At 46.2% G+C, this 23,618-nt stretch overlaps 4 protein-coding genes and 6 non-coding genes across 10 annotated transcripts in view; 7 read left to right on the top strand and 3 right to left on the bottom strand.

The window, feature by feature from the left end:
• The first annotated feature begins 22 nt into the window (after positions 1-22).
• RPL4 (ribosomal protein L4) lies at positions 23-6,216 on the top strand. Its single transcript, XM_035131859.1, has 10 exons — positions 23-130; positions 2,261-2,432; positions 2,751-2,857; positions 3,171-3,309; positions 3,765-3,889; positions 4,208-4,337; positions 4,628-4,784; positions 5,351-5,434; positions 5,774-5,894; positions 5,980-6,216. The coding sequence occupies exons 1-10, from the start codon at positions 128-130 to the stop codon at positions 6,127-6,129; spliced, it is 1,188 nt and encodes a 395-aa protein (XP_034987750.1). The 5' UTR covers positions 23-127; the 3' UTR covers positions 6,130-6,216.
• On the top strand, positions 2,085-2,185 carry LOC118093334 (small nucleolar RNA SNORD16). The gene has a single exon (XR_004693625.1). It is a non-coding gene; the product is annotated as a small nucleolar RNA SNORD16 (small nucleolar RNA).
• On the top strand, positions 2,600-2,671 carry LOC118093330 (small nucleolar RNA SNORD18). Its single transcript, XR_004693621.1, has one exon. It is a non-coding gene; the product is annotated as a small nucleolar RNA SNORD18 (small nucleolar RNA).
• On the top strand, positions 3,003-3,102 carry LOC118093333 (small nucleolar RNA SNORD16). The gene has a single exon (XR_004693624.1). It is a non-coding gene; the product is annotated as a small nucleolar RNA SNORD16 (small nucleolar RNA).
• On the top strand, positions 4,072-4,139 carry LOC118093332 (small nucleolar RNA SNORD18). Its single transcript, XR_004693623.1, has one exon. It is a non-coding gene; the product is annotated as a small nucleolar RNA SNORD18 (small nucleolar RNA).
• LOC118093331 (small nucleolar RNA SNORD18) lies at positions 4,395-4,465 on the top strand. The gene has a single exon (XR_004693622.2). It is a non-coding gene; the product is annotated as a small nucleolar RNA SNORD18 (small nucleolar RNA).
• A 1,636-nt stretch (positions 6,217-7,852) lies between the features above and the next one.
• LOC118093057 (tigger transposable element-derived protein 1) lies at positions 7,853-9,915 on the bottom strand. Its single transcript, XM_035131795.2, has 2 exons — positions 9,344-9,915; positions 7,853-9,105 (listed from the first exon to the last, which is right to left on the bottom strand). The coding sequence occupies exon 2, from the start codon at positions 9,090-9,092 to the stop codon at positions 8,085-8,087; it is 1,008 nt and encodes a 335-aa protein (XP_034987686.1). The 5' UTR covers positions 9,093-9,105; positions 9,344-9,915; the 3' UTR covers positions 7,853-8,084.
• Positions 9,916-10,665: 750 nt separating this feature from the next.
• SNAPC5 (small nuclear RNA activating complex polypeptide 5) lies at positions 10,666-17,499 on the top strand. The gene is made up of 3 exons (XM_035131172.2): positions 10,666-10,782; positions 15,074-15,163; positions 15,740-17,499. The coding sequence occupies exons 1-3, from the start codon at positions 10,693-10,695 to the stop codon at positions 15,839-15,841; spliced, it is 282 nt and encodes a 93-aa protein (XP_034987063.1). The 5' UTR covers positions 10,666-10,692; the 3' UTR covers positions 15,842-17,499.
• On the bottom strand, positions 14,809-14,885 carry TRNAR-CCU (transfer RNA arginine (anticodon CCU)). The gene has a single exon. It is a non-coding gene; the product is annotated as a tRNA-Arg (tRNA).
• Positions 17,500-17,537: 38 nt separating the features above from the next.
• MAP2K1 (mitogen-activated protein kinase kinase 1) overlaps positions 17,538-23,618 on the bottom strand; it is a 40,204-nt gene continuing 34,123 nt past the window's right edge. The window contains exons 7-11 of the mRNA XM_035131171.2: positions 23,253-23,460; positions 21,633-21,697; positions 20,089-20,150; positions 19,232-19,277; positions 17,538-18,964 (exon numbers count right to left, since the gene is read on the bottom strand). Coding sequence (XP_034987062.1) covers positions 18,851-18,964; positions 19,232-19,277; positions 20,089-20,150; positions 21,633-21,697; positions 23,253-23,460 — 495 coding nt within the window. The 3' untranslated portion in view covers positions 17,538-18,850. The remainder of the gene's footprint in view (positions 18,965-19,231; positions 19,278-20,088; positions 20,151-21,632; positions 21,698-23,252; positions 23,461-23,618) is intronic.

Genomic DNA, 23,618 nt, shown 5'->3' with positions numbered 1-23,618 from the left:
CGGACCTGTGAGCGGAAAGGTGCGCAAGCAGCAAAAGAGGAGCGGCCGCGAGCAGTCCTTCCTTTTCCGGTCGGGGCCGAGTTGGTGAGGGAAGCCAGCGTGAGGGGCTCCTCCGCTAGTCGCCATCATGGTGAGCAGGGAAGGGGCCGGGGGCTCTGCCGGAGGTGAGGTTGGGGAGGCAGAGTGGTCGCGGGGAGGCCGCCATGGCGAGCGGAAAGGAGGAGGAAGAGAAGAAGAATGGGAATAAGCCGGGCGGTGCGGAGGGGAGAAGCGGCGTTACAGCGGGTCGGCCGCCATTTTGGAGCGGAGGATTCGCCGCGTGGAGGCCTGGCTGACTCGGGAGGGCAGGCCCAGTGCCCGCTCCGTTGGCTGCCTGGCTCTTTTGTCTTCCTCCCCGCTCGCACCGACCGCTGCCTGAGGGAGGGTCTTTAGCTAGGAAAGAGGGACGCAGCCTGAAGCCGATAACGCTGGGGATGCGGAGGCCTGGAAGGGGAAATTATTTCCCCTTTGGCTTCTCGTTTCTCTCCCTCTCCCAACCGCCGCTCATTGGATTGAGTGACCTTAAGTCACACAAAGGAAGAGTCAGTGGCCGGCCTAGTCCGGCATTCCCACAGCGGGAAACTCGCGATCAGCACCCGAGCGCAAGAGACATGGCCTTTATCCTCAAAGATGCGCGGCAAGGCGGGTCTACGGCAGCAGAAGAGGGTCGTGCTCGAGTTCGTTCCTGACTATTCACCACGTTGGCTGGGAGACAGTCATCCTACCGTATGCGTGTAGGATAGAGTGCAGCACCTTTCAATTAAGACACTGAGTATTTTGCTGGAAATTTTGCATTTACAGTGGTACCTTGGTTTGCAACCGTTTTGGATTACAACCATGTCAAACCCTGAAATGCGTGTCCCTTTTTTTTATTACAACCCTTTGGGGGGGGAGGCCCCATTGGTGAAAGCGTGCCTTGGGTTACAACCTGTTTTGGTTTACAACCAGACCTCCAGAACGGATTATGGTTGTAAACCAAGGTACTAAGCCAGCGTGTTTATACTTTTGTTGGGCTTTCATTCTATATGTGCTTACCGGTGAGTAAACTGCACTAAATCCAATAAACATGCATAGAATTGCTACATGCTTTTTTAAATAAATGTGTCTTGACACCATATAAAATTATTTGCACTGAGTTACATATGGCAGATTGTAGTTGAAACAGTAAAATAAGTGTTGCCTATGTTCCAGTTTTTTCTAACTTTCCCATTGGCCTCATAATGTCTAGAAACCATACACATAACTTAAATGATGTAAATATTTATTAAAATGGTTAATAGCAACAATACTATAGAACTTCCAAGTGCAGCTGATGTTGAGAGTGTTGCAGCTTCCCTAAGACTACTTAGTGAGTTGAGCAGAAACAAGATTTGCACCAGGACTCCATAGTTCAGTCTCTGCTGCTGCTCTACACTGGCCTGTATGTTTCATCATTAATATTACCTATTAGAGGTTAAAGGGATTAAATTAATTCATGCAAAATGGGCTTATCAATGCTGTGTGTTAAATATCTATATTCTTGATGGCTAAAATGAACCTCCATGTTCAGACACTATGCCTCTGAATACCAGTTGCATGTGGCAGGGCAGGATAAAAAGTACAGCTGCTGTTTTTTAACCTTGTTTGTCAGACTTTGAGAGGCATGCATTTGGCAACTGAGGGAAACTGGATGCTGAAATTATAATAGAAAACTTTTAAAAAGTATTAAAAACACCACAAATAGTCTAAAACTACAAAATGATTATATCATAAATAACCTTCAAAAATCAGATGAGAAAACTGCCTACAGACAGTGTCTTCTATAACTTGCTTGCTTATGTGGTCAGCAGATCCAACAGTTTCATAGCATGCAGTAGAAGACCTGAGTAGTGGGCAGGAATTGCATTGTATGGACGATCTAGAGGGCTACAAGTTCTCAATCCCTGGCATCTGAGAGTCTAAAAAATGAGGCAGAATACTTGTACTCTATGTTCATTCTTTATTTAACATAACAGGCATTTTTATGTTAGGTGCAAGAATGCATTACATTGCATGAGGGCACATTTTGCTATGATGCTGTAATTTGCGTCCTATCCGGTCTTCAGGGGCAGTAGCCTGCTGTCCACTTGCTGTTGCCGTTGAGCTGACGACTTTCCGAAACTGAGCAAAATTTGTGCTATCGCTGAACTTCAATAACACCAGTTGCTTGTATTTGAGATATTGCTTCTCTCCCCATCTCCAGGCTTGTACTCGTCCTTTGGTTTCGGTATATTCCGAAAAGGGGGAAGTTTCGGGTAAAAATGTCACTATGCCTGCTGTGTTTAAAGCTCCAATTCGTCCAGATATTGTGAACTTTGTCCATACCAACTTGCGGAAAAACAACAGGCAACCCTATGCTGTCAGTGAACTTGCAGGTAAGAGTTGTACCAATACCACTGGGATTAACTTATGGAGTGAAAATTTAAGATACTCTTCTTATTTTTTTTAAAAAAAGCTTTTGGGATATATTTATGAAAACCTGACTGAATAAAAGTCTGTTTAAAAAGTCATCTGTATAGCATAAAAATAAATATATACCTTGTTGAAATGATGAAATTCCACTTCATTGGTCCGTGTTTTTGAGCTCTGTGATATCAGTGGAAGTTCTGATGTTGGCTGTTAACACCTTCAGGAAAATGACATAGAACATGGTGATCAGTAATTATTTAATGGCATGCTTCTTTTCTTTTCAGGTCATCAGACCAGTGCTGAATCTTGGGGTACTGGAAGAGCTGTTGCTCGTATCCCAAGGGTTCGTGGAGGTGGAACTCATCGATCTGGCCAGGGTGCTTTTGGCAATGTATCCTTGACTCTGGCTGCCTTTTCTGGTTATGTCCTCGAGAGCAAAGCTAATCAATTGAAATATAATGATTTATTACCAGCATTGTGATAGTATGTATTGTGTGTCTAGAAACTGGTTAGAAATACCGTAGAGGGATCGTACTTGCCATGATGTCGTAATTTGCGCCTTACTCTGTATGCAGTGACAGTTGCCTGCTGTCATCAGGCTGGTACAGATGGTTGATGATCAGCTAACTCTGAGCAAGACTGAAAGGGGGGTGGATCTTCCACAAGAATATACTTTGCTTCCATCCTTTACACTTGACAAATAGATGTGTCGTGGAGGCCGCATGTTTGCCCCAACCAAGACTTGGCGACGCTGGCATCGTAGGGTGAACGTACCTCAGAAGCGCTATGCCATCTGCTCTGCTCTGGCAGCTTCATCTCTTCCGGCACTTGTTCTGTCCAAAGGCAAGTATGTTGTTTTATGTAGGGCCATTAATGTACTTACTAAATGTGACATAGTTGTAATTGTGGGGCAGTTTGTATTTGTAGCCCACGTTTATAGGAAGTAGAGCACCTTTTACAGAGCCTGTAACTCCAGCTGTTGCAGACCAACTCCAGTCGGCCTCAGCCAGCACTGCCAGCGGTCAGGGATGATGACGACTTGTAGTCCCAACAACTTTTGCAGTTTAACCACACTGGGAATAGAAGGTGACTGATGAATCTGGAGGACAGTTGGAGTACATACTGTATTGGGATGTTATAAGTGGGTTTTCAGGTTAACAGGCTTAGAGTGCAGGGTTGTTGTTGTTTTTTTTCTATTCTTGGTGTTCATTAATGAACCCAGACATTTTGTGGTGGTGGTTGTTTATTTGTCATTGTAGTCAGTGTGCACTAAAATCTAAAATTTCCTATCTTAACAGGCCACCGCATTGAGGAGATTCCAGAACTTCCTCTGGTGGTTGAAGACAAAGTCGAGGGCTACAAGAAAACAAAGGAAGCTGTTCTACTGCTTAAAAAGCTGAAAGCCTGGAATGATATCAAAAAGGTGTGCTGAGTGTTGTCTGCAAAAATCAGGGATGGTAGAGGTCTCTCTCTCTGTGTGTGTGTGTGTGTGTGTGTGTGTGTGTGTGTGTGTGTGTGTGTGTGTCTGTGTAACTAATCTAAGAACTTTTTCTTTAAAGCTTCTTATAGTTAAAAGCATTCAGCAACCTGATTACTGTTGCTTCTGCAAAATGATGAATTTTTCACTGGTCCGTGTTTCAGATGAACAGTGATGATTGTGAAGTTCTGAGTTGCAGAAGCACAGTTGTTAGCCCTGAAAGTGGTTACTTGGTTTTTACACAAAATGTTTGTTTCCACCCAGGTCTATGCCTCCCAGCGTATGCGTGCAGGCAAGGGAAAAATGAGGAACCGCCGCCGCATCCAGCGCAGGGGACCCTGCATTATTTACAATGAGGACAATGGCATCATAAAAGCTTTCAGGAACATCCCAGGTAGCTTTTGAATTACTATGCAAGATGCATGAGGGAGGTTGTAGGCTGGAGGGGTGTAAAAAATGATGATATTCCACTTCATTGGTCCGTGTTTATGAAACACATGATTTGGTGGAGGTTCTGACTAAATATCCAGATTGAGGATGAATCTTTAGGTGGGAATATGGTTAAGGGAATATGTTCCCTTTTATCTTCTAGGTCCAATGTATTAGGCAGTAAGAAAACAATTCATTAATCAGAATAGTGAACACGTGTACTTAAAACACGTACACTGTGCTCTTATCTAACAGGGATTACCCTTCTTGATGTCAACAAGTTGAACCTTTTAAGACTTGCTCCTGGTGGCCATGTTGGACGTTTCTGCATTTGGACTGAAAGTGCTTTCCGCAAGTTGGATGACTTGTATGGCACCTGGCGTAAGCCAGCCACCCTGAAGAGTGACTACAAGTAAGCTTGTTTTTAGGTTCTGGTTGGGTTTGCTTTAGCCTCACTAGTGGTTAGAAGTAGTGGTTAGAAGTGTTGCTTGCCCTGCAGATAAATTGGGAGTTTCAAGTATTGTAGTGGGCTTGGTGACTGATCAGTATGCTCACTGGAAAATCCCATAATAGTTGCCATTCCTCCTTGATGCCTCCTTTTCAGGCTGGAAAACACCTTATCAAGGAGGAGAGGATGGCAGACAGTGGATGGCTCCCACTTCCCCAAGGCATTGGCTTGGGTGAGGAAGGGCTGTAGGAAATAGCGGAGGTGGGTTCAAATCCCAGTTGGGGCAGGGGATTGTATAAATGTGGTTGTGCATGATTGAGGTTGCCCTATTTTAGTGAGAAATTGTCACATTTTGTACTCTGCCTTTTTGAATTCTGCCCAGGCCTACTTATGACAAATGGAAGGGTGCTCATGCAAATAATGAGTGCTACTTGTAATATCTACTCATCAGTAACTTAAAGGAGATGAAATGTATTTGTGTGAGAGAGTTCTCAGTGCTAAAACTGTAACATGCCTGTATTTAAATGCAGCCTGCCAATGCACAAGATGACCAATACAGATCTTGGAAGAATCTTGAAAAGTCAAGAGATCCAGAAGGCCCTCCGTGCACCAAAGTTAGTGTTTGTTTTAAATTTTCAACCTAAATAGTAGTGCTTAAAGTAGTGATGCAAGTGAGACACTGGGTGTTTTCTGGAACACAGATAAGGGGAAATGAAGCTTCAAGAGGGAATTTTAGATTTGAATCTTGAATTTCTGTCATATTGTGTAGCAGTATTTTTCTAGTTGCTGCACACAGATTCTCTTCTAGTATCTGTGTTTGGCATCCTAACAGAGCTTAGGAATCCTTTTTTATGTTATTGAGCTGTATATAACCTAACCCATCTGGACTGTATTATGGTGATGACTAGGCTATAAATAAAAGAGCTATGTACTCACCCAACCACCTTCTGCAGGAAAAAGATTCACCGCAGAGTTCTTAAGAAGAATCCACTGAAGAATTTGAGAATTATGATTAAACTGAATCCATATGCCAAGACTATGAGACGCAACACCATTTTGCGCCATGCTAAGAATGTAAGTGGGGTAAAAATTGGATTGAAATTGGCTTACCTGTTTTCAAAACATTGCGGAGTATAACCATCTTAATTTTTCCCTACAGCACAAGCTTAGAGAAGAGAAAGCAGCAAAGGGCAAAGCAAAGGTTGAGGCTGCAGCTGCAGCTAAAAAGACAGAAGCTGCAGCTAAAAAGAAGGAAACTGCAGCTAAAAAGAAGGAAACTGCAGCTAAAAAGAAGGAAACTGCAGAATAAATAAGACAAGAATTGGCACTTCTCTGCTTCAGTGCTGAAAAGGGCTGTACTGTGGATTACAGTTAATAAAAAACAAATCTATCCAGAGTGCTGTCTTTATTAATCATTTGCATTGAGGCCCTTCAGTCCTGAAAGAATGGAATGGAAATTCAGAAGCCAGTAAATACATTTTTATGGAATGGTTGAGCCCAGAGGCCTAAGATTATTTGCATGTGTTATAAAGACATATCAAAACCTATTTTTTTGGATACCATGTTATTTATAGTACCCCATAAACTACTCTGAAGTGGAGTGATAGGACTTGTGAGTTACTCTTCAGAAGAATTCTGACACACAAAACCTCAAGTTATAACGGATAGAATTTGGAGTCTGAACAAAATTAGAGGGGAAGTAGAGATGGAAGTTTTGAGGTGATGGATTTAATTAGGATGCAAACTCATTAAAACTTTCATCAGTAGTGTGGAATGGGCATTGGAGGGAGTTATAGGGATATTGAAAAGGGCTTTTAAATGGGCATATGTGGAAATACAACTTGCAGTTAATGGGATATCACAAAACACTTGACTAAAGCCTGCTTTCAAAGTTGCTGCAGAGCAGGTTGCAGTTGACATGCAGTTTTGATTCTGAATGTTTTTGGTAATAATTGTAGATTGTCCCTGACCACTGAATATATAGAATGGAAGGATGGGCTATAAATCTTTTTTAAACTTAAGTGAGGAGAGCTCATTGCTATAGAAATAGTACCAATAGTAAATATGAAGGAATACACAAAATAGTTCAGCACTCAGCCAGTTCTGGGATTATTTTTTTTTTCTGTTAGAGCTTCAGTTTGCAACTTCTGACACGCCCAATCTTTTGAACTGCTGCTTAGAAAGTGCAGAAGGGTAGCTCTGCAATCCCAGCAAAAGCAAGCCTGTATCTTAAGGGACGCAGGTGTCGTGGGTTAAACCACAACCTAGGGCAGGGGTCAGCAAACTTTTTCAGCAGGGGGCCGGTCCACTGTCCCTCAGACCTTGTGGGGGGCGGACTATATTTTGGAAAAAAATATGAACAAATTCCTATGCCCCACAAATAACCCAGAGATGCATTTTAAAGAAAAGCACGCATTCTACTCATGTAAAAACACCAGGCAGGCCCCAGAAATAACCCAGAGGTGCATTTTAAAGAAAAGGACACGTTCTACTCATGTAAAAAGATGCTGATTCCCGGACCGTCCGTGGGCCGGATTTAGAAGGCGATTGGGCCGCATCCAGTCCCAGCTCCTGCCAGCCTAGCAGTTCGAAAGCATGTCAAAGTGCAAGTAAATAGGTACTGCTCCAAACGGGAAGGTAAACCGCGTTTCCGTGTGATGTTGGCCACATGACCTGGAAGCTGTATGTGCTGCTCTGGTTCACCAGAAGCGGCGTTGTCATGCTGGCCACATGATCTGCCAATAACGCGAGATGAGTGCCGCAACCCCAGAGTCTCTCATGACTGGACCCAATGGTCGGGTCCCTTAAAAAAAAAAATCTTAAACTAAGAGGCAGTGCTCAACTATGAAAACTTATGTCTACAGAAAAATGGAGGTGGTGCAGTGGGGTAGGAGAGCTGAAAATAATGCCAATACACTGGTACCTCTCAAGACGAAATTCGTTCCGCGAGTCTTCGTCTTGCAAAAAATTAGTCTTGCAAAGCGTGGTTTCCCATAGGAATGCATTGAAATTTAATTAATGTGTTCCTATGGGCAAAAAAAGTCAGAACAAAATCAATTTGGGTTTACAGAGTGTTTATAAAGTGCTCTGTAAAGGCATAAATACTGTACAGTACAGAGGATTTCAAAAATTTCAAGCACAAAACTTCAACTTTTTAAACATGACAAAAACATTTAAAAATCAGCAAACATGAGGCAGGACCACCTTTTACGTGGTCCAACCCAGAGTTGTGGAGGGTGTCTCTGGGGATGGCATGAACGCTTTTCAACTGGTAGAAGGCGCTGCAGAGTAGGCAGGAACGGTCTCAGGCTGGCTAGCCTGAGCAGCAGGTTCCTCTTCCACTCTTTCCTTCTTCAAGATCAACCTCTCCATGGTCTGCTGCTTCAGCCGCCTTTTCAGCACCCCTCTGAAGGAGGACATGATCCTTGTGTCAAATGTGTTCGCAAGGTCATGTGCCAGAGACTTGTCTGGGTGGTGCTGGCGTGCATAAGTCTGCACGTTTTCCCACTGTTGGCAGATGTCCTTCAGTTCTGTGGAGGACAGCTGTTCCTCAATTGTCACTTCTTCCTCTTCCAAAGGGGTCTGCTCCTGTGTAGCCCCTGCCTGCAGTTCGACCAGCTCCTGGGTGGACAGCTGGTCGTGGTCCTCCACCAGGAAGGTCCTTTTGGGCATCCTCTTCCAAAACAGCCCGGTCTCATTGCAGTTGAAGATCTTCTGTGGAAGGTAGCCCTGTGTCTTCACGACCTCCAGGAACTCCGTGGCAAAGTCCTCAGCCGCAGGAACATCAGAACTGGCAGCTTCTCCATGTCTGACCACGCTGTGGATTCCAGATCTGATTCTGAATCTTTCAAACCAACCTCTGCTTGCCTTGAAGACTTCAGACTCAGCTGAGGTTCCTGGCTGTTGCTGTACGAGGGCTGCGTGCAAGGCCTTGGCCTTCTCACAAATGACAGCCTCAGTCACTGTGGCCCCTGCACGCTGCTTCTCTTCCATCCAGATGAGCAGCAACTTCTCCACCTCCTCCAGAACAGCTGGCCGGTTCTTCACGATCCTGGTGACTCCCTTGGCTACATCTGTCGCAAGGATCTTCTCCCTCATCTTCAGGATGGTTGCGATGGTGGATGGATTCCTCCCGTACTCCCTGGCGAGGTCTGTCACTCGCACGCCTCCGTTGTGCTTCCGGATGATCTCCTTCTTCATCTCTAGTGTAATCTTCTCCTTGGTCCTCTTCCCGGCCTCTGCCTCTGCAGGAGCAGCCTTCTTGGGACCCATGTCAGCACAATTGCTACAATTTGCAAAATTTGCAAAAAAGAAGGCAGTTAAAACCTTAAAAAAAGGAAAGGCACTGAGAAACCTTAAAAGGCACTTTTTTGAAGAAAAAAAAGGGCAGTTAAAACCTTTAAAAAAGGCACTGAGAAACCTTAAAAGGCACTTTAAAAAGGCAGTTTAAACCTTGAAGAAGGGTACTGAAAACCTTAAAAAGGTTTTTTATGAAAAGTTACGAAAAGTGCAAAGAAACTTACCTTAACTGCTGAAAACCTTGCAAAAAGCTTTTAAAAAGTTTCTTTTCTCCTCGAAGTCAACCCTGGAACTGCACGTCGAGAAGTGAGCCCAGGCTGCACTGGGGAGGCTTTCTAAAGCTCCAGACACAATGCATCCTGGGTATTGACAGTTTTGCGATTTAAAACAATCTAAAAAACCCAGAGGGGGATTTGTCTTGCGAAGCACGGCCATAGAAAAATTCGTCTTGCGAGTCACCATAAAAATTGCAAGACGCTTTCGTCTTGCGAGGCATTCGTCTTGCAAGGTACCACTGTATATTTCACATCTGGCATCGAGGTATAGTTTGGTCAGAATTGAGTATACACTAAATACATTACGGACCCAGGTGGCGCTGTGGGTTAAACCACAGTCTAGGGCTTGCTGATCAGAAGGTCGGCGGTTCGAATCCCTGCAATGGGGTGAGCTCCTGTTGCTCGGTCCCAGCTCCTGCCCACCTAGCAGTTCGAAAGCACATCAAAGTGCAAGTAGATAAATAGGGACCGCTCCGGCGGGAAGGTAAACGGCGTTTCCGTGCGCTGCTCTGGTTCGCCAGAAGCAGCTTTGTCATGCTGGCCACATGACCCGGAAGCTGTCTGCGGACAAACGCTGGCTCCCTCGGCCTATAGAGCGAGATGAGCGCCGCAACCCCAGAGTCGGACACGACTGGACCTGATGGTCAGGGGCCCCTTTACCTTTTAAATACATTACATCTAGTAAAAGCCACCATGGCCACTATGTGTCGGGATTTTTAGACTACCCAAGTACTATCTGAAACCAAAGGGGCACATCAGTTGCCAGATGTGAAATATATTGGCAATATATTCAGCTCTCCTATCCCACTAGCAGACTCTGAGCTACATAAGGGCTACTACAACTGCAGGTTTGCTATTTTAAATACAACGAAGAGGATAGCAGAATTGGAAACATTCTTGCTGAATCTGTTACGTTATGCGCTACCTCTCATCCTGATGCAGGAGAGGAACCAGAAAAGAAATTTCTTTCCCTCGCTTCCTTTTGCAATGAGAAATTATGCCGCTGCAATGGGTAAACCGGTCTGCTAAAGTACCCGTAGGAGCAGACGTGATTCCCTGCCCGAAGTGCAGAATGGGAGATCCTGTAGGCGGGCCTCCAATTGCTGCCGGAAAGCGGAGTGGCCAATAAAAGGGTCGGGGAAAAGGATTGCCGAGGCAGCTATCTGGCGGAACATTTTTAGTACTTCCGCCATCAAGCAAAATGGCGCTGCCTCCTTCCGGGTAGGCGAGTGGCCGCGACGAAGGTAGCGTCATCACTCCACGCGGCCTGAGGTGGCGGCGGCGGCAGCAGCAGCAGGATGCTGAGCCGGCTGCAGGAGCTGCGCAAGGAGGAGGAGACGCTGCTGCGGGTCAAGGCGGCACTGCACGATCAGCTCAACCGGCTCAAGGTCGGTGGGGGGGGGCGCGGTTTGAAAGAACAGGAGCGAGAGGGAGGAGAGGCTTTCTGGGCCTGTGTATGGATGCTGCGGGGGTGGGGTGGGGAAGGGGGTTCATTTGCATATGCAATTTAGGTCGTTTGGTGTGCGTCTATGCAGGTGCACGTGTGCACGCGTCTCCTCAACCCGTGTTTGAGTTGCACTTGGTGCAAACGCCTGGCGAGTGCAGCCCGTCAGCAGGGGGGGAGGGACGTTCTGTCAGCGAGTTTGAGGTTTTTTTGATCCCCTCCCATGCAAAATGAGACTTTGGGGGACCACGGCTGTGGGTTTGCTGGCAGAACCCAGGCTTTGGTTGGAACGGGTCAGCGCCGTGGTAGAGGATCTGCCTGGCTGCGTCTTTTATTACCATTGGGTGCAGCCCATCAGGTCCCGGAAATTCGAATTCATTTAATGTAGCTAGGTGTTCCCTTAACACCTCTTTTCCTATCTTGAGCTGCAGCTCCCTCCTTAACATTGCTCATTTGGTTATCACCAGGTTGGACACTGCTTTCCTTTTGGGTGAAAATATATTAGATTTTATTCTGCATCTTATTGGAATTATTTCAGGTCCTGGGTGGGGAATATGTAGTCCTCCCAGATGTTGGATGTCCCCATCAGCCCCAGCCATCGTGGCCAATGGCCAGGGATGGTGCGAGGTGAAGGCTGATGTCTGCTGGAGGGTTGCAGGTCTCCATCCCTAGGACAGATAGTACTGAGCTGGAGAGGCCCAGTGCCTGTTTCTATATAAGACAGTCTCCTGTGTGACAGAGGATCCCATGCTTGAGAAAGTTGCAGTCTACGCAACTGGAGGACACCAGATTGACATAGGCTGGAGGTCCTTGGGCTCTTTATTTGTTTTTATATGGGTGCTGTCACAGTGGCCGGAGCGGGCTACTTCAGAGTAACGACTCTACACAGCTCTGCATTTTATCTTTTATTGGTGCTGCGTATTTACAGTGCTGAAGGCAATGCTATTTACAAGGACACATCTTCTCAGCTTGAATCAGAACCTCCGAATGGCGTTTGGCGCGTTTTTCTCCAACATAACAACTTTGGTAGACCCATCCTCTTCCCTCTCCGCTTTCTGCGCAATTCCGGAGTTGGGGGGATGGGTCTGCCCCCCTTGCTTGCCCCTTCCTGTCCCACCTGGGACCCTGGCTCCGCTACCTTGTCTGAGCCTCGGACACGACTTCCTGCTTCCCCACTGGAATCGGAACTCTCCCTGCTTTCCCCTGCGCTCGGGGATGGGCTTGAACTCAGGAGGGGAGGGACTTCGCGATATCCCCTGTCCCTCACAGGTACATTTTATGTTCCTGGATGTTCTCATTTGCCTCTGTAGCACACATGTGTTTGTGCAAATAAGGGCATATCCACACCATACATTTCAGGTACATGGCTTCCCCCAAGAATCCTGGGAATTTACAGAGCTCCAATTCCTAGTGCCCTTAAACTATAGTTCCCAAGGTTATTTGGGAGAAGTCATGTGCTTGAAATGTATGGTATGGATGTGACTTAAGAATCAAACCCTTTCCTTCCTCTTCTCTTTATTCAGCTCTGTTTTCACAGTAGTCGGCCGCTATTTTTTCCTCATTTCAATAGAGTCCTTAGGCCTGCCTTCTCCTCAGCTCTTGTGCACTATCCATCCTCTTCCTGCAACAATTCCTTTTTGTCATACTCAATAGTAAACCCATTGAAATGAATGGGCTTGAGTTCCTTAAGTTTCACTGATTTCTGTGGATCTATTTTGTGTACAGCTCACATTGAATATCACTCATTCTCTCTCCCACCTGAAGCGTATTGCTCAATATGACTTGCTAGGCAATATTGCCGTTTGAATGGGTCCTATCCAACATTACAGCTATTCACAGCAGGCCTCATTTAGCCTGAGTGTGACTCAATTGGAGATCACCCAATATGAAAAGATTACCGCCATATCAGAAAGCTGTATTGGCATACATAATAATTTAGAAATTTACGTATTTATATCCTGTCTTTCAGTCTCTCAAAGAGCCCCAAGATTGGGGGGGGGGGAGAGAAACAGCAATATTCATCTTGAAGCTCCCCCAAGGAAGAAATCCCATAAGGAAGTTGCTGTAAATCAGGCAGCCTTGTGTGCGTAGCCCAGGAGTAAGGAAGCTTTGGCTCTTCAGGTGTTCCTGGGGGGGGGGGGCATAGCTTTGTGACAGAATTCTGCACTCAAGTTCAATCCCTGGTATCTCCAGGTAGGACTGAGACTCCTATCTGAAACCCCGGAGAGCCACTGCCAGCCATGGTAGACGATGCTGAGTAAGATGAACCAATGGTTTGACTCGGTATCAAGCAATTTCCTGTGTTGCAACTCCCAGCATCCCTGGCTTTTGGCCATGCTAGCCAGGGCTGTTGGCAGTTGTAGTCCAACAACAGCTGGAGGGCTACAGGTTCCCCAAACCTGGTGTAGTCTTTTCAGTCCTGTGAGCTTTTCATCGGTCTTCTAAACAAAGGTCAGATGAAGAGTGCTTATTCAAAAGTGAAATTTCTCCATAGACCAAGCAGTGTGACTGTTTGCTTCCTCTTCTGCAACTTGTAGGTATAAAAGGGCCCGGCCAGTGTTGCACCAGAGCGGTTGTTTGCAGTGTTTTGTTTTAAATGCCACAAGGTTTTGGGAGCATTAGTACAGCTTTCAGCTGAGTGCTAAGGCTCTGGTATGGAGGGGGGGGGCACACAAACACGGCAGTGTTATAAATAGAGAGCTAGGGAATGCACTTTCCGGAAGAGATTAGAGTTTAAGCTTCCTGGCATGTGCAGAGTGCTAGATGCTATGCTGATGCTTGCTCGCCATTGTTTGGCACCCACAGTTAGAGCTGGCTTCATTCCATGTGCCTGTTAAGTGTGCATTGCAAGCATGGAATTCAGCTTTCTTTTAAAAGTAATTATTTTTAAAAATCCCTTCCAACACTACAATTCTACGACCCTAAATTTCTAATCCTTGTGATGCGGTAATTTTGTAAATCTGGGCAATGCTGTCTCCACATCCATCCCTGTGGACTTTTTTTTTTTAATGAAACTCGAATGCTTTTGAAGTGGGAATTTTAATTTTGTTTACAGCTACCCGTCTTCCCGAGCTCTTTCTCCTCCACCTGCTGTAACCCACTACTTCTGTTCTTCATTCTAACATGTCAACATGACTTTATATTCAAAGGAGCAAGACTAACTAAACTCCATGCACCTGAATGTTTGCCGTAAGCTGTTTGGTTCTGCTGTTTCTTGACAATCCTACCTTCTAGTGCAGGGGTCAGCAAGGTTTACCAGCCATGGGCCAGATCACTCCCACGGAGATTTCCGTGGGCCGGACTGGTGCAGCGTGATGCCGGAAAGCGCGCCTGCGCATGTCCGCTGCACCGGAAATTGCTTCTGTGTATGCCCAGATGCCAGAAATCGTGCTTGTGCAGAAGCAATCTTCGGCATCTGGGCATGCACAGGTGCGGTTTCCAGTATCTGAGCGTGCGCAGACGCAATTTCTGGTGCCGCTCAGTGAGTCACCGCACTGTGCTGGTTTAGCGCAGCGCGCAGGGGACTCACCAAGCGGGCAGCTCGGTTCAGGGGCGGCTCGTGGGCTGGTAAAACGGTCTTCGTGGGCCACATCCAGCCCATGGGCCTCACGTTGCCGACCCCTATTCTAGTGAATCCAGCCAAATTGCTTTTTATTGGGGTGGGGAATTGCATAATTTACCCACAGGGAAATGGGCTCTAGCTCACTGGTAGAACATCTGCTTTGCATGCAGAAGGTTCCAGGTACAGCTGGCAAAGATTCCTTGCCGGAAATTCTGGAGAGCCGCTGCCGTTCCGTGTAGGCAATACTGAGCTAGGTGGGCCAATGGTCTGACTTAGTGTAAGGCAGCTTTTTATACTCCCAAGAGCTTAGAGGATTTGAATTTTGGTGTTCATAGAATCACAGATTTGTAGAGTTGGAAGGGACCACAAGAGCCATCTAGTCCAACCCCCTGGAATGCAGGAATCTTTTGGCTAATGTGTGGTTTGAACCCACAACCCTGAGATTAGGAGTCTCATGCTCTACCGACTGAGCTATTTCACCAGCATCATGCCAATTTCCCAACTTTGGGTGGTGAACGAGAACAGGCTTTGTCATCCTGGCGCCCTCCAGATGTTTTGGACTGCCAACTTCTATTGATGCCAGCTGGAGAGAGCACCAGGTGGCCGAAGGGTGAGCTTGCAGGGGTTAACATTTTGGCTGAGCTGCTTTAACTGTTCTTTAAAACATTTCTAGGTGGAAGAGTTGGCCCTTCAGTCCATGATCAGCGCCAGGGAAGGAAAAATGACCGCACCTCCCGATACCGAGATGGAGGAGCATCAGAACGTAAGTTCCCGTTCCCCGCTGTTCTCTTTTGGGACGAAGGCAGTGTCAGGTTGCCAAGAGAGACAACTGACCCTGATCGAATGCTGGTGAGGAGGTGCAACATGCCATCCGCTAATCCTTTTAGTGTTTATTTCCCCCTGCCTGGAAAGGAGGCTGCCTCCTGTGCCAAAATGGATTTGAGCCAGCTGAATGGTCCCCGTAGCATTGCTGACACGCTAAGAGTGGGGGGTAGGGAGTAGCACCAGGAGAGAGGCAGAAAAAACATAATTTTCCTTAAACAACTGTTCCTTTTCGGTTTCTGCCATCCCCTGGTGACCCCAGGTAGTCAAATGTAGTCATTGCTGCCACACAAAACAAGTGTGGAATGAGTATTCTGTGGCACCAGTGTCTGTTCCACAAATCAAAATGGCTAAGCAAGAACCTATGAACTTTGGCAACCCTGCAAGTAACCTGGAAAGATTTATTTGGGGGTGTTTATGCACGTTGTTGCATCTCTCAAATAGGAGGGCACTTCTGGTTTGCGTTCTTTGTCCTGAAGTAACTGGGTTTTTTATTTTATGCATGCTGACGGGACAGATGGACAATGAAGCTGCTATCAATCAAACTAAATTGCAGTTGCAAATGCATGTCAGTGAAGAGGAAGAGGAGGAGGAAGAGGAGGAGGAATCCGATTCATGAAGTGGAGCATGCAGCAGCCTGACAGCCTTTTCCTCCCAAACTCAGGAACCTCCCTGTCCACCACCATTCAAGCAAATTACTTCATTGGACTTTGCTTGGTGCTACAGAGACCAAACAGTATTCACAAGTGCATCTGGGTTTCCCAAAGGCTTCCAGAGGCGGTGATGAACTGTGGCGGGTGTTGGGAGAATGCAGTGTCGATGCATCACTATGTAGCATGATTCCTTTTAAACACAAACACACTTTGAGCCAAGTAGCATTTGGGAAAAGTACAACACACAACTCCTCCCAAAGCAATAATCTACCCTTGGCAGCATCCGCTGCTGGTGAAAGTAAGATGAAAAAGCACCAAGTCTAAGCCAATGGCACTATCCAACCTCAAATACTACAAACGGAAACGGTACTTTGGGACTTTCCTTGCATGTAGCATTTGATTCTAACCCACGGTATGAAACTTTGAACATTTTACGTATTGTCTACAAGTAATAATGGGGAACATTTTGAGACAGAAGCTTTTACTTCTGAAGTGGGCATATGGAACAGTGTTCCTTTCAGCAAAAGTCAGCGGATTGTATTTGTGTGTAAAATAGAGGGGGAGACTGTTCCTAAAATCAGGGGTTTCTTGCCTTGAATGAGGTACCCAAGTATTCTCCCTCCCCCCCAAAAAACGCTTAGTTTGGCTACCACAGGCTTGATTGCAGCGTGTCTAAAATACCTTGGGCTTCCACCTAAGGGTTTTTAAGATAGGTCCTGCTGGAAACAAGTGCTGTACTTATGATCAAGGGTGCTGAGTGCCTGCAATGGGTGCTGGTCCTCAGAGCTGAAGCGCTTCTTTCCAGCCTCCCTTAGCTCTGTGCTGCTATGGCAGAAGAAGCTGATTCTTTCCTACCTGCCAACCCAGCAGTGCTGCTTCCTCTTAGTGAAGGGGAAGTGAAGCTGGTTGTTCTCCTGGGTGTTTTTATTCCATGTCCTTCTCAGCCCCGGGTGCTTTTTCCCCAGTGGGCTTAGGCAAGACCAGAGAGGGGCCTGGGGAGTTTTGGCTCTCTTGTTTCATGTGTATGTGATCCAGTGTCAGGATTTCACACGTGCTGGTTTACGGTGTAATAGCTGAACATCACCCAAGGGAGTGGGGCTAAACCCAGATGTATGGCCATACAGATGTGTGCAAACAGCTGAGGGGTCTCCTTATCCGTCACAGGCTTTGAGGTGGAGTGAACAACTGCAAGCAGCACATAAACTCCCAACTAATAGTCAGGTGGGTGGGCGGGTTGGTGCATGGGTGTGTAGCATTATAAATTGCCCCACTTGCAATTGCTAGTCTCTGGCATGCACAGATACTGGGAGTAGTAATATATTACCATTGTGGCTGATTAGACATTGATAGCCTTATCCTACATGCATTTGTCTAATCCTCTTTCCAAGCCACCCAAGTCGGTGGCAATTGCTACATCTTGTGGTAGCAAATTCCATCGCTTAGCTATGCGCTGAAGAGGTTAGCCTGATGTGCCACAAGGAAGAATGGAAGGAAATCTACAAACTGAATGGGAGACAATGTGCCCAGGAGGAGGAGGAGGATGCGCAGATCACAAAGGGCAGCGCTGGAGAAGCAAACCTCTCCTTCCCCCCCCCCTTTGCCCAAATGCCTTGAATCCGTCTTGATACCAACGAACCACAATTAATAACCCACTCCCTGAAGTAACTTCATGACATTTATTAGTGTAAGATGAAACACCTGAAATAATAAAAATGATTAAAAGAATTTTCAAACACTTGAGTATGCACAATTTGTCCTATCAAACTTCAGCAGACCTAGAAGGGAAACCATTCTGATGTGTTTATTATTATTATTATTATTATTATTATTATTATTATTATTTATTCATCAAAAAGGGTCTTTGATTCTGGCTGAGAGAAATAGTTCTTTCATCACCTGTTCTCAAAATACAGATACAGGCAGCCCCCCGTTTACACGGGGATTATGTTCCGAGGCACCGTGCGCATCAGTGAAATTGCGCATAATTGAAACCCATTGAAAAAGCCCACAAACACCGTTCTTGCCCTTTTAAAATGACGTTTCAGTGATGTCTTTAGGGCGTTTCCGGGTCACTTCCAGGTTTGGTCTCACACATATTGAATGTGCATATCCGGGCAGCTGCCTGTACCAAATTAACTGGAAGGGGAGAGATGTATACACTAAGCAAATCCCAAACATATGCAACAAGACACTTAAAAATAAATAGAAGTGCCAACAGATTTCTATGTGTTGACCGGGGTGGGTGGGGGGTGGCAGCAGTCTACAGCACGGGGTCCTACTCACATTTACCAAGAGTCTGTTATACAAATCAAAATATCAGAGCCATTATTCATAACTTCAGTCTCAGATTAGCAGCAGCAAAGACATGCTTCAGGGGAGACTTGACTTGGGGCATCTCTGAACTGTTCTGCCCGCAACACTGGCTAAGCAAGGCTTGGGGGAAAGTACCACCAAAGTCACAAAAGGCTCACGGTCAAAACAACCCAGCAGAGGTGAGAAGGAAGCAGCTCCAGCAGGATTTCCTACTTCTGAAAGGATATCCCAACATCCAGTGCCAAATTTGCCATATCACTATCACTTAAAGCATCACATGTTTGGTCAGTTAACAAATAAGGAATCAAAACACAACAGCTGTTAATTTAGAACCCTAAAGAGGAAATAAAAGGGGGGGGGAGAATTTGGCACATGCTAAAATTAGGGAGACACTTTTAAAGGGGAGGTTTATGGGCTGGGGAATAGACTTTTTTTTTAGTAGACAGAAGCTCTGAGAAACGGGACCAAAACAGCTTTAAACAGTTGGAACAGGAAGTAGCTTGGAACACAAATCCACCAGGCGCCATTCCAGTTTGCTTTCAGTGGGTCCTGCAGGGGGAAGTCCTGGTCAGACTCCACTTGGAATGAAGGTGGCGTGGGAAGAGCAGGAGGAATCGGCCGCAGGAGCTCTTGGTGTGTTGCTTGCCCTGGAGACTCCAAATTCAGACTCCTCCCATGTGGGTTGGGGTGCTAGGCTGGTTAAGGCCTATGGTGGCACACAGCCAGCCTGCAAAATCCACTTCGTCGGCTTCTGATCTCTTTATGAATGTGTGGACCTAGAGGATGCAAAAAAAGGGGGGAGGAGTTACAACAAAGAAAGCCCACCTTTGATGATCCCATGGGAGTTGTTACATAATTAGCATGGAGCAGATTAAGGCAGCAAAATGTATTTTCCTTGCACAGGTAGAGGCCAGAGGGGACCCTTTTTATACCAGCTTCCCTAAGACCGTGACTTCTGTCTAGTCTCTAGATATCAAAAGCTGGCAGAAGGAATCTTGGAAAGCCCCAGAATACTGTTAGCAGAGAAAGGAGTTTCCACTCACCACCAGCTGCTTCAGGTCTGCCCTCTCTGCTGGATTCTTGACCAAGCTGCATAAAAGGAAAGAGTGTCATATTCTTCTTGCCACTTCAGTTCTATCTGCACCGCAGAACGGACAATGCCAATCATTGCTCACAATTTGGCCGGCTTTAGATGGTGATACGGCACCGAATGACTACCGTACTCTTGTGTGGCTCCTGAACATTTCAACAGGGCTTGTGCAAGAGAACTTCACCCTGGCTTGTGCTGTGGGCTGAATCTGGGGTGGGGAATTGGATCCTGACCAGTGGAGCAGATCCTTCACGCACCCACAGGCCAGGTTTGACAGCTGGGATTCAAATGACCTGTTCTTGCCACGCTGCTGGAAATCAAACCATGAGGGCAAAGAAGAATGTATAGCATTTCCCTTCTGCTGACAATCAGCTGACTGCTAGCCCTAGGTTCTGTGTGCAGCTCTACCCAAGCAGCAACTATCAGCTGATAGCCAGCGCTTGGGAAACATGGCGCAAAGTGCTTTGCAGCCACAGCTGAATGCAGGCATTGCCAAAGTCCTTTTTGTCCATGCCCTGCCTTTACCTGTCCCACAGCTGATGTCATATACGGTGGCAGGTGGGTATGGGTTGGCCAATATGGCCTCATGGGTCAAATGTGGGTGGGGTTTGGGAGGGCCTCATTAAATTAAGGGGAAAGAGGTCTAGCATTTGGGAGACCCAGAAGCATTTTGACTCTGCCTGCTTAGGATCCTTTCCAAAAAGCAAAACCACACTTTTTATGTACTAGTGTACCCAAAACAGACTTTGAAAAACACACGTAAAAAAAAACATTTCCTCTGAAAATAAACTGCTCAAGAACTGAACTCACCACTTGTTAACAAAGTCCTGGAATTCTGGACTGAAGACTCCACTGGGAAGCTTTGGAGGAGGCTGGGGGCATGGGGAGACGTGGCAAAGAGATGAAAGCAAAAAAAAAAGAATAAACATTGCAACAGTATAACTCCTGAAACTTGCAGTTTATTTAATGGTTCTTTAGGAAGGCATAAAAAGGATGCAAATGAGTTGAAGGGGTTTTAAGCACTCTCTTGACAATTAAGGCATTCATATGTGTGACATCAGAGAAAGGTCCATGCGGCATTTTGCGTGGTGTGAAGGGGCTGGCAAAATCAGCTTGTTCAAAACTCCACCCCCATACAAACATTAGCTGCCTTTTGAGACCAGAAGCATAGATTTAGTGTTTGCAGGCAAACTGGGTATTTTATTGGAGGGCGGGGGGGTGTACACATGTTGACAATGTCAAAAGGATATGAGCATGGCAGCAAGTGTCTAAAAGACAGGGTTTTACTTTTAAATTGCACACAAAAGCACATCTGTGAGTCACCAAAAGAAGTGCATAAAAGCTATGTGTGCATCATGCAACGCGTACAGTGACTCCAAGCCCCAGAGTCTCCGGGTTGGAAATCAGGACTCTGCAAAGGGGGAATAAGACACTGATCCTAATGCAGTGGTGCTTTTGCATGACAAGGTATTAAAACAAGCGAGGACAATGTACAGCCCTCTCACATTTGCAATCCTTGGGATGGTCTTCTCTCTTGGATTCTGCATCCTGGAATGGGAGTGTTTCAATATCTTGCAGCCCTTGCTTTGTTTCAGGCCCGCCAAATGATCGTGGGTCCGAAAGTGCAATCTTTTAGGCTCCACGTGACTTGAACATGTTAGGCTTGGGATTGGCGCCCTCCCCTCTTTCCCAGGGGAAATGGAAGAGCACCACAACTGGAGGGGGAGGAGGGGTTCCCTCTCAGCCCCAAAATTGGCACAGAATGCAGTGAAGAAGCCCCTGAAAGCAGCTTGTCTCGCTTGATTATTTAACTTGATTCTAAAGCAGGGTTGGGGAAAGCTGTTCAGCCAGAGGGCCACATTCACTTCTGGGCAATCTCCTGAGGGCCACATTAGAGTGAAGGGCAGGGCAAAAGTGGGCAGAGCAACAGGTGTGGATTTTGCTCAGGTATGGGCAGGCAAGCGAGAAGCATAATCAGAGTTCAAGGACACATCCCAGCTGGGCAAAAACACCCAGCATGTGAAGTAGAGCCCAGGTATGAGTGGGGCCTGTGGCCTGGAGAGTTCCAAGGGCCAGATAGAATGGCTTGGGGACCACATTCGGCCCCTGAGCCTGAGCTTCCCCTCCTCCTTGTCCTAACACGTTGCTTGAGCTGTGTGCAGTGCAGGGGAGTTTGCACCCACCCCACCCACATCCAGGGTGAGGCAAGCTACCTTTACATTTTGAACTCGTGAAGGATCCATATGCTGGAATGGGGTGAAGTCTAAACCCTGCTTACAGCACATTTCCAGGCACTTTTCCTCCTTGCAAAACTCGACAAGATGCAAAATACAGAGTGATAGCATCTGGCTTACCTCGTTGACAATATAGTCTAGGAGTTCAAATATAGCCATTGGTGGTCTGCTGTCTGAGCCATAAGCTGAAAAGTCACAACAGAGGTTGGAGGTTAATGTGACAACTCATTTCTCTTTCTAACTACTGTACTTTTTTTAGTAAGTTCTATTACCACCAAAGCCATCTGTAAATGGTGGTTTTCAAACTCATATGAAGTCCAGATATTCACATGAGCACTGAGGTTTTGTTATTCATTGCTGCTTTATTTCTTTTTTAAAAAACAAAAAAAATGCTGTCTGGAAGAAACATTTGGCAGTAGCTAGGTACCTCATTTCCTTCGTTCAGCCTCCTCCAACCTGGTGCTTTGGAACTGTTTTGGAACTACAAGTTCCATCAACCCCAGCCAGCATATGCTGGCTGAGGATGATGGGAGTTGTAGTCCAAAACAGGTGGAGGGCACCAAGTTGGAGAAGGCTGTTTTAGTTACAGTGAGCCCCTTGTGAAACAGGAAGCAGTCAGGAAAGAGGTTCCGTCAATAATCTGAAAATAGCCATGTCTGCAGAAAAAGCTCTGAATTGGAAAAAAAAGTCTTCCAAGTGCCTCCTTTTGTCATAATTACTCTTGAGGAGAAGTTTGTGCAGTTTTTTCAGCCTCAATTTATTTATTTATTTATGTCTATTTATCTAACAAGGTTTAGAGCAAGCTTGGACAACTAAAACCACGTTAACATGAAGCAATGCAAAATACTGATTAAAAAAATACTGATAAAAACCCAGCGTTGAGAACAAGCAGGCATAAAAATTTATCCAAGTAAATAGATAAACACCAGCAGTCTTTTAAAATAAAACAATATACATACTTAATAATGGGTAGGTTTGCCTAAAAAGGGCAGGTGCTGAAAATAATAAGGCCCTGAGCTAGGAAGTTGCATGATGACTGGATTGCTGAACCACCATCCAGCAAAAGAAAATTATTCCCCAAAGGTGTACTCAATTTGCCATCGCACAAATGGCTACTTTAGAAACGAGTCTCAACTCCTATCCTGATGAGAGTATAATTACTCTTTGGGGAAGGGCCATAGCTCAGTGGCAGAGCATTTGCCTTGCATGCAGAAGGTCCCAGGTTCCTAATCCCAAATGGCATCTCCAGGTAGGACTGGGAAGTGTCCCCACCTGAAATCCTGGAGACCCACTGCCAGTCAGTGTAGAGTGAGTTAACTGGACCCATTGTCTGATGCAGTATAAGCAGCTTCCTTTATTCCTAGGTATATTGTCTTCACCAACCTCAAGAAGGCCTCCATACAGAGACCAGCTCTGGGATGGCATCATACGTCTTTGCTGACATGGTCCTCCTCCCTGTGTTAAACTGGACAACCTACACCATGGGCACGAAGAGGGCAAATTTGCTACAGAAAGCAGGATCTTAGGTTTAGAGAGAAAAAGACAGCATAAATGACCACAAGACTGCTGCATTGTGAACTCTCCTGTTGCCTTTGTAGAGCTTTCCCTATAGGCAGCAGAACCTTGGGACCTGGGTGGGTTTCAGCGAAACCCAAAGGTTTGCTGCATCAAGCCAGGTTTGTCTTAGCAAATAGATTTCCAGGCCCTGGGCACAGGTTGCATCAGCCAACGTTATCTTACCGCTCATCGGCCGGCTGGGTGTTCTTTGCCTTGGGGATGCCTCAGAGACAGGAGAGTCGCCCCCTATGGGGCAGCCGAACATGAGTTCCAGCTCCTTCGAATCAGGTGGGGGGATTGGATACCTGCCGATGGCCATCTCGACCAGGGAGAGCCCCATGCTCCAGATGTCTGACTGGACTGAATAGTGAGTCCCTTGTAGTCTTTCTGGCTACATGCACAAAAAAACCCACAAAAGATAGAACAGAAATAAATCTAAAAGCCCAAGACAGCGGAAATTTGCAATGTAAAAGAGAGCAAACCCCTGGCGAGTGTGGCAAAGAAAACAAAATGGAGGAAGGTGTTTTAATTCTGCTTACTCGGGCAGGC

The sequence above is a fragment of the Zootoca vivipara genome, chromosome 14 (assembly GCF_963506605.1).
Source record: "Zootoca vivipara chromosome 14, rZooViv1.1, whole genome shotgun sequence".
In the NCBI taxonomy this organism is placed as follows: domain Eukaryota; kingdom Metazoa; phylum Chordata; class Lepidosauria; order Squamata; family Lacertidae; genus Zootoca; species Zootoca vivipara.
This window is presented reverse-complemented; position numbering and strand designations above follow the sequence as displayed.

What these genes read in the sequence shown, in the direction of transcription:
- SNAPC5 (XM_035131172.2), top strand. Translation starts at nt 10,693, where the DNA reads ATGCTGAGCCGGCTGCAGGAGCTGCGCAAGGAGGAGGAGACGCTGCTG. An exon ending in ATCAGCTCAACCGGCTCAAG is followed by an intron (nt 10,783 to 15,073) that starts GTCGGTGGGGGG and finishes AAACATTTCTAG; the next exon opens with GTGGAAGAGTTGGCCCTTCA. An exon ending in AGATGGAGGAGCATCAGAAC is followed by an intron (nt 15,164 to 15,739) that starts GTAAGTTCCCGT and finishes CTGACGGGACAG; the next exon opens with ATGGACAATGAAGCTGCTAT.
- LOC118093057 (XM_035131795.2), bottom strand. Translation starts at nt 9,092, where the DNA reads ATGGGTCCCAAGAAGGCTGCTCCTGCAGAGGCAGAGGCCGGGAAGAGG.
- RPL4 (XM_035131859.1), top strand. An exon ending in TGCTGTCAGTGAACTTGCAG is followed by an intron (nt 2,433 to 2,750) that starts GTAAGAGTTGTA and finishes TTTTCTTTTCAG; the next exon opens with GTCATCAGACCAGTGCTGAA. An exon ending in AGCTTTCAGGAACATCCCAG is followed by an intron (nt 4,338 to 4,627) that starts GTAGCTTTTGAA and finishes CTTATCTAACAG; the next exon opens with GGATTACCCTTCTTGATGTC.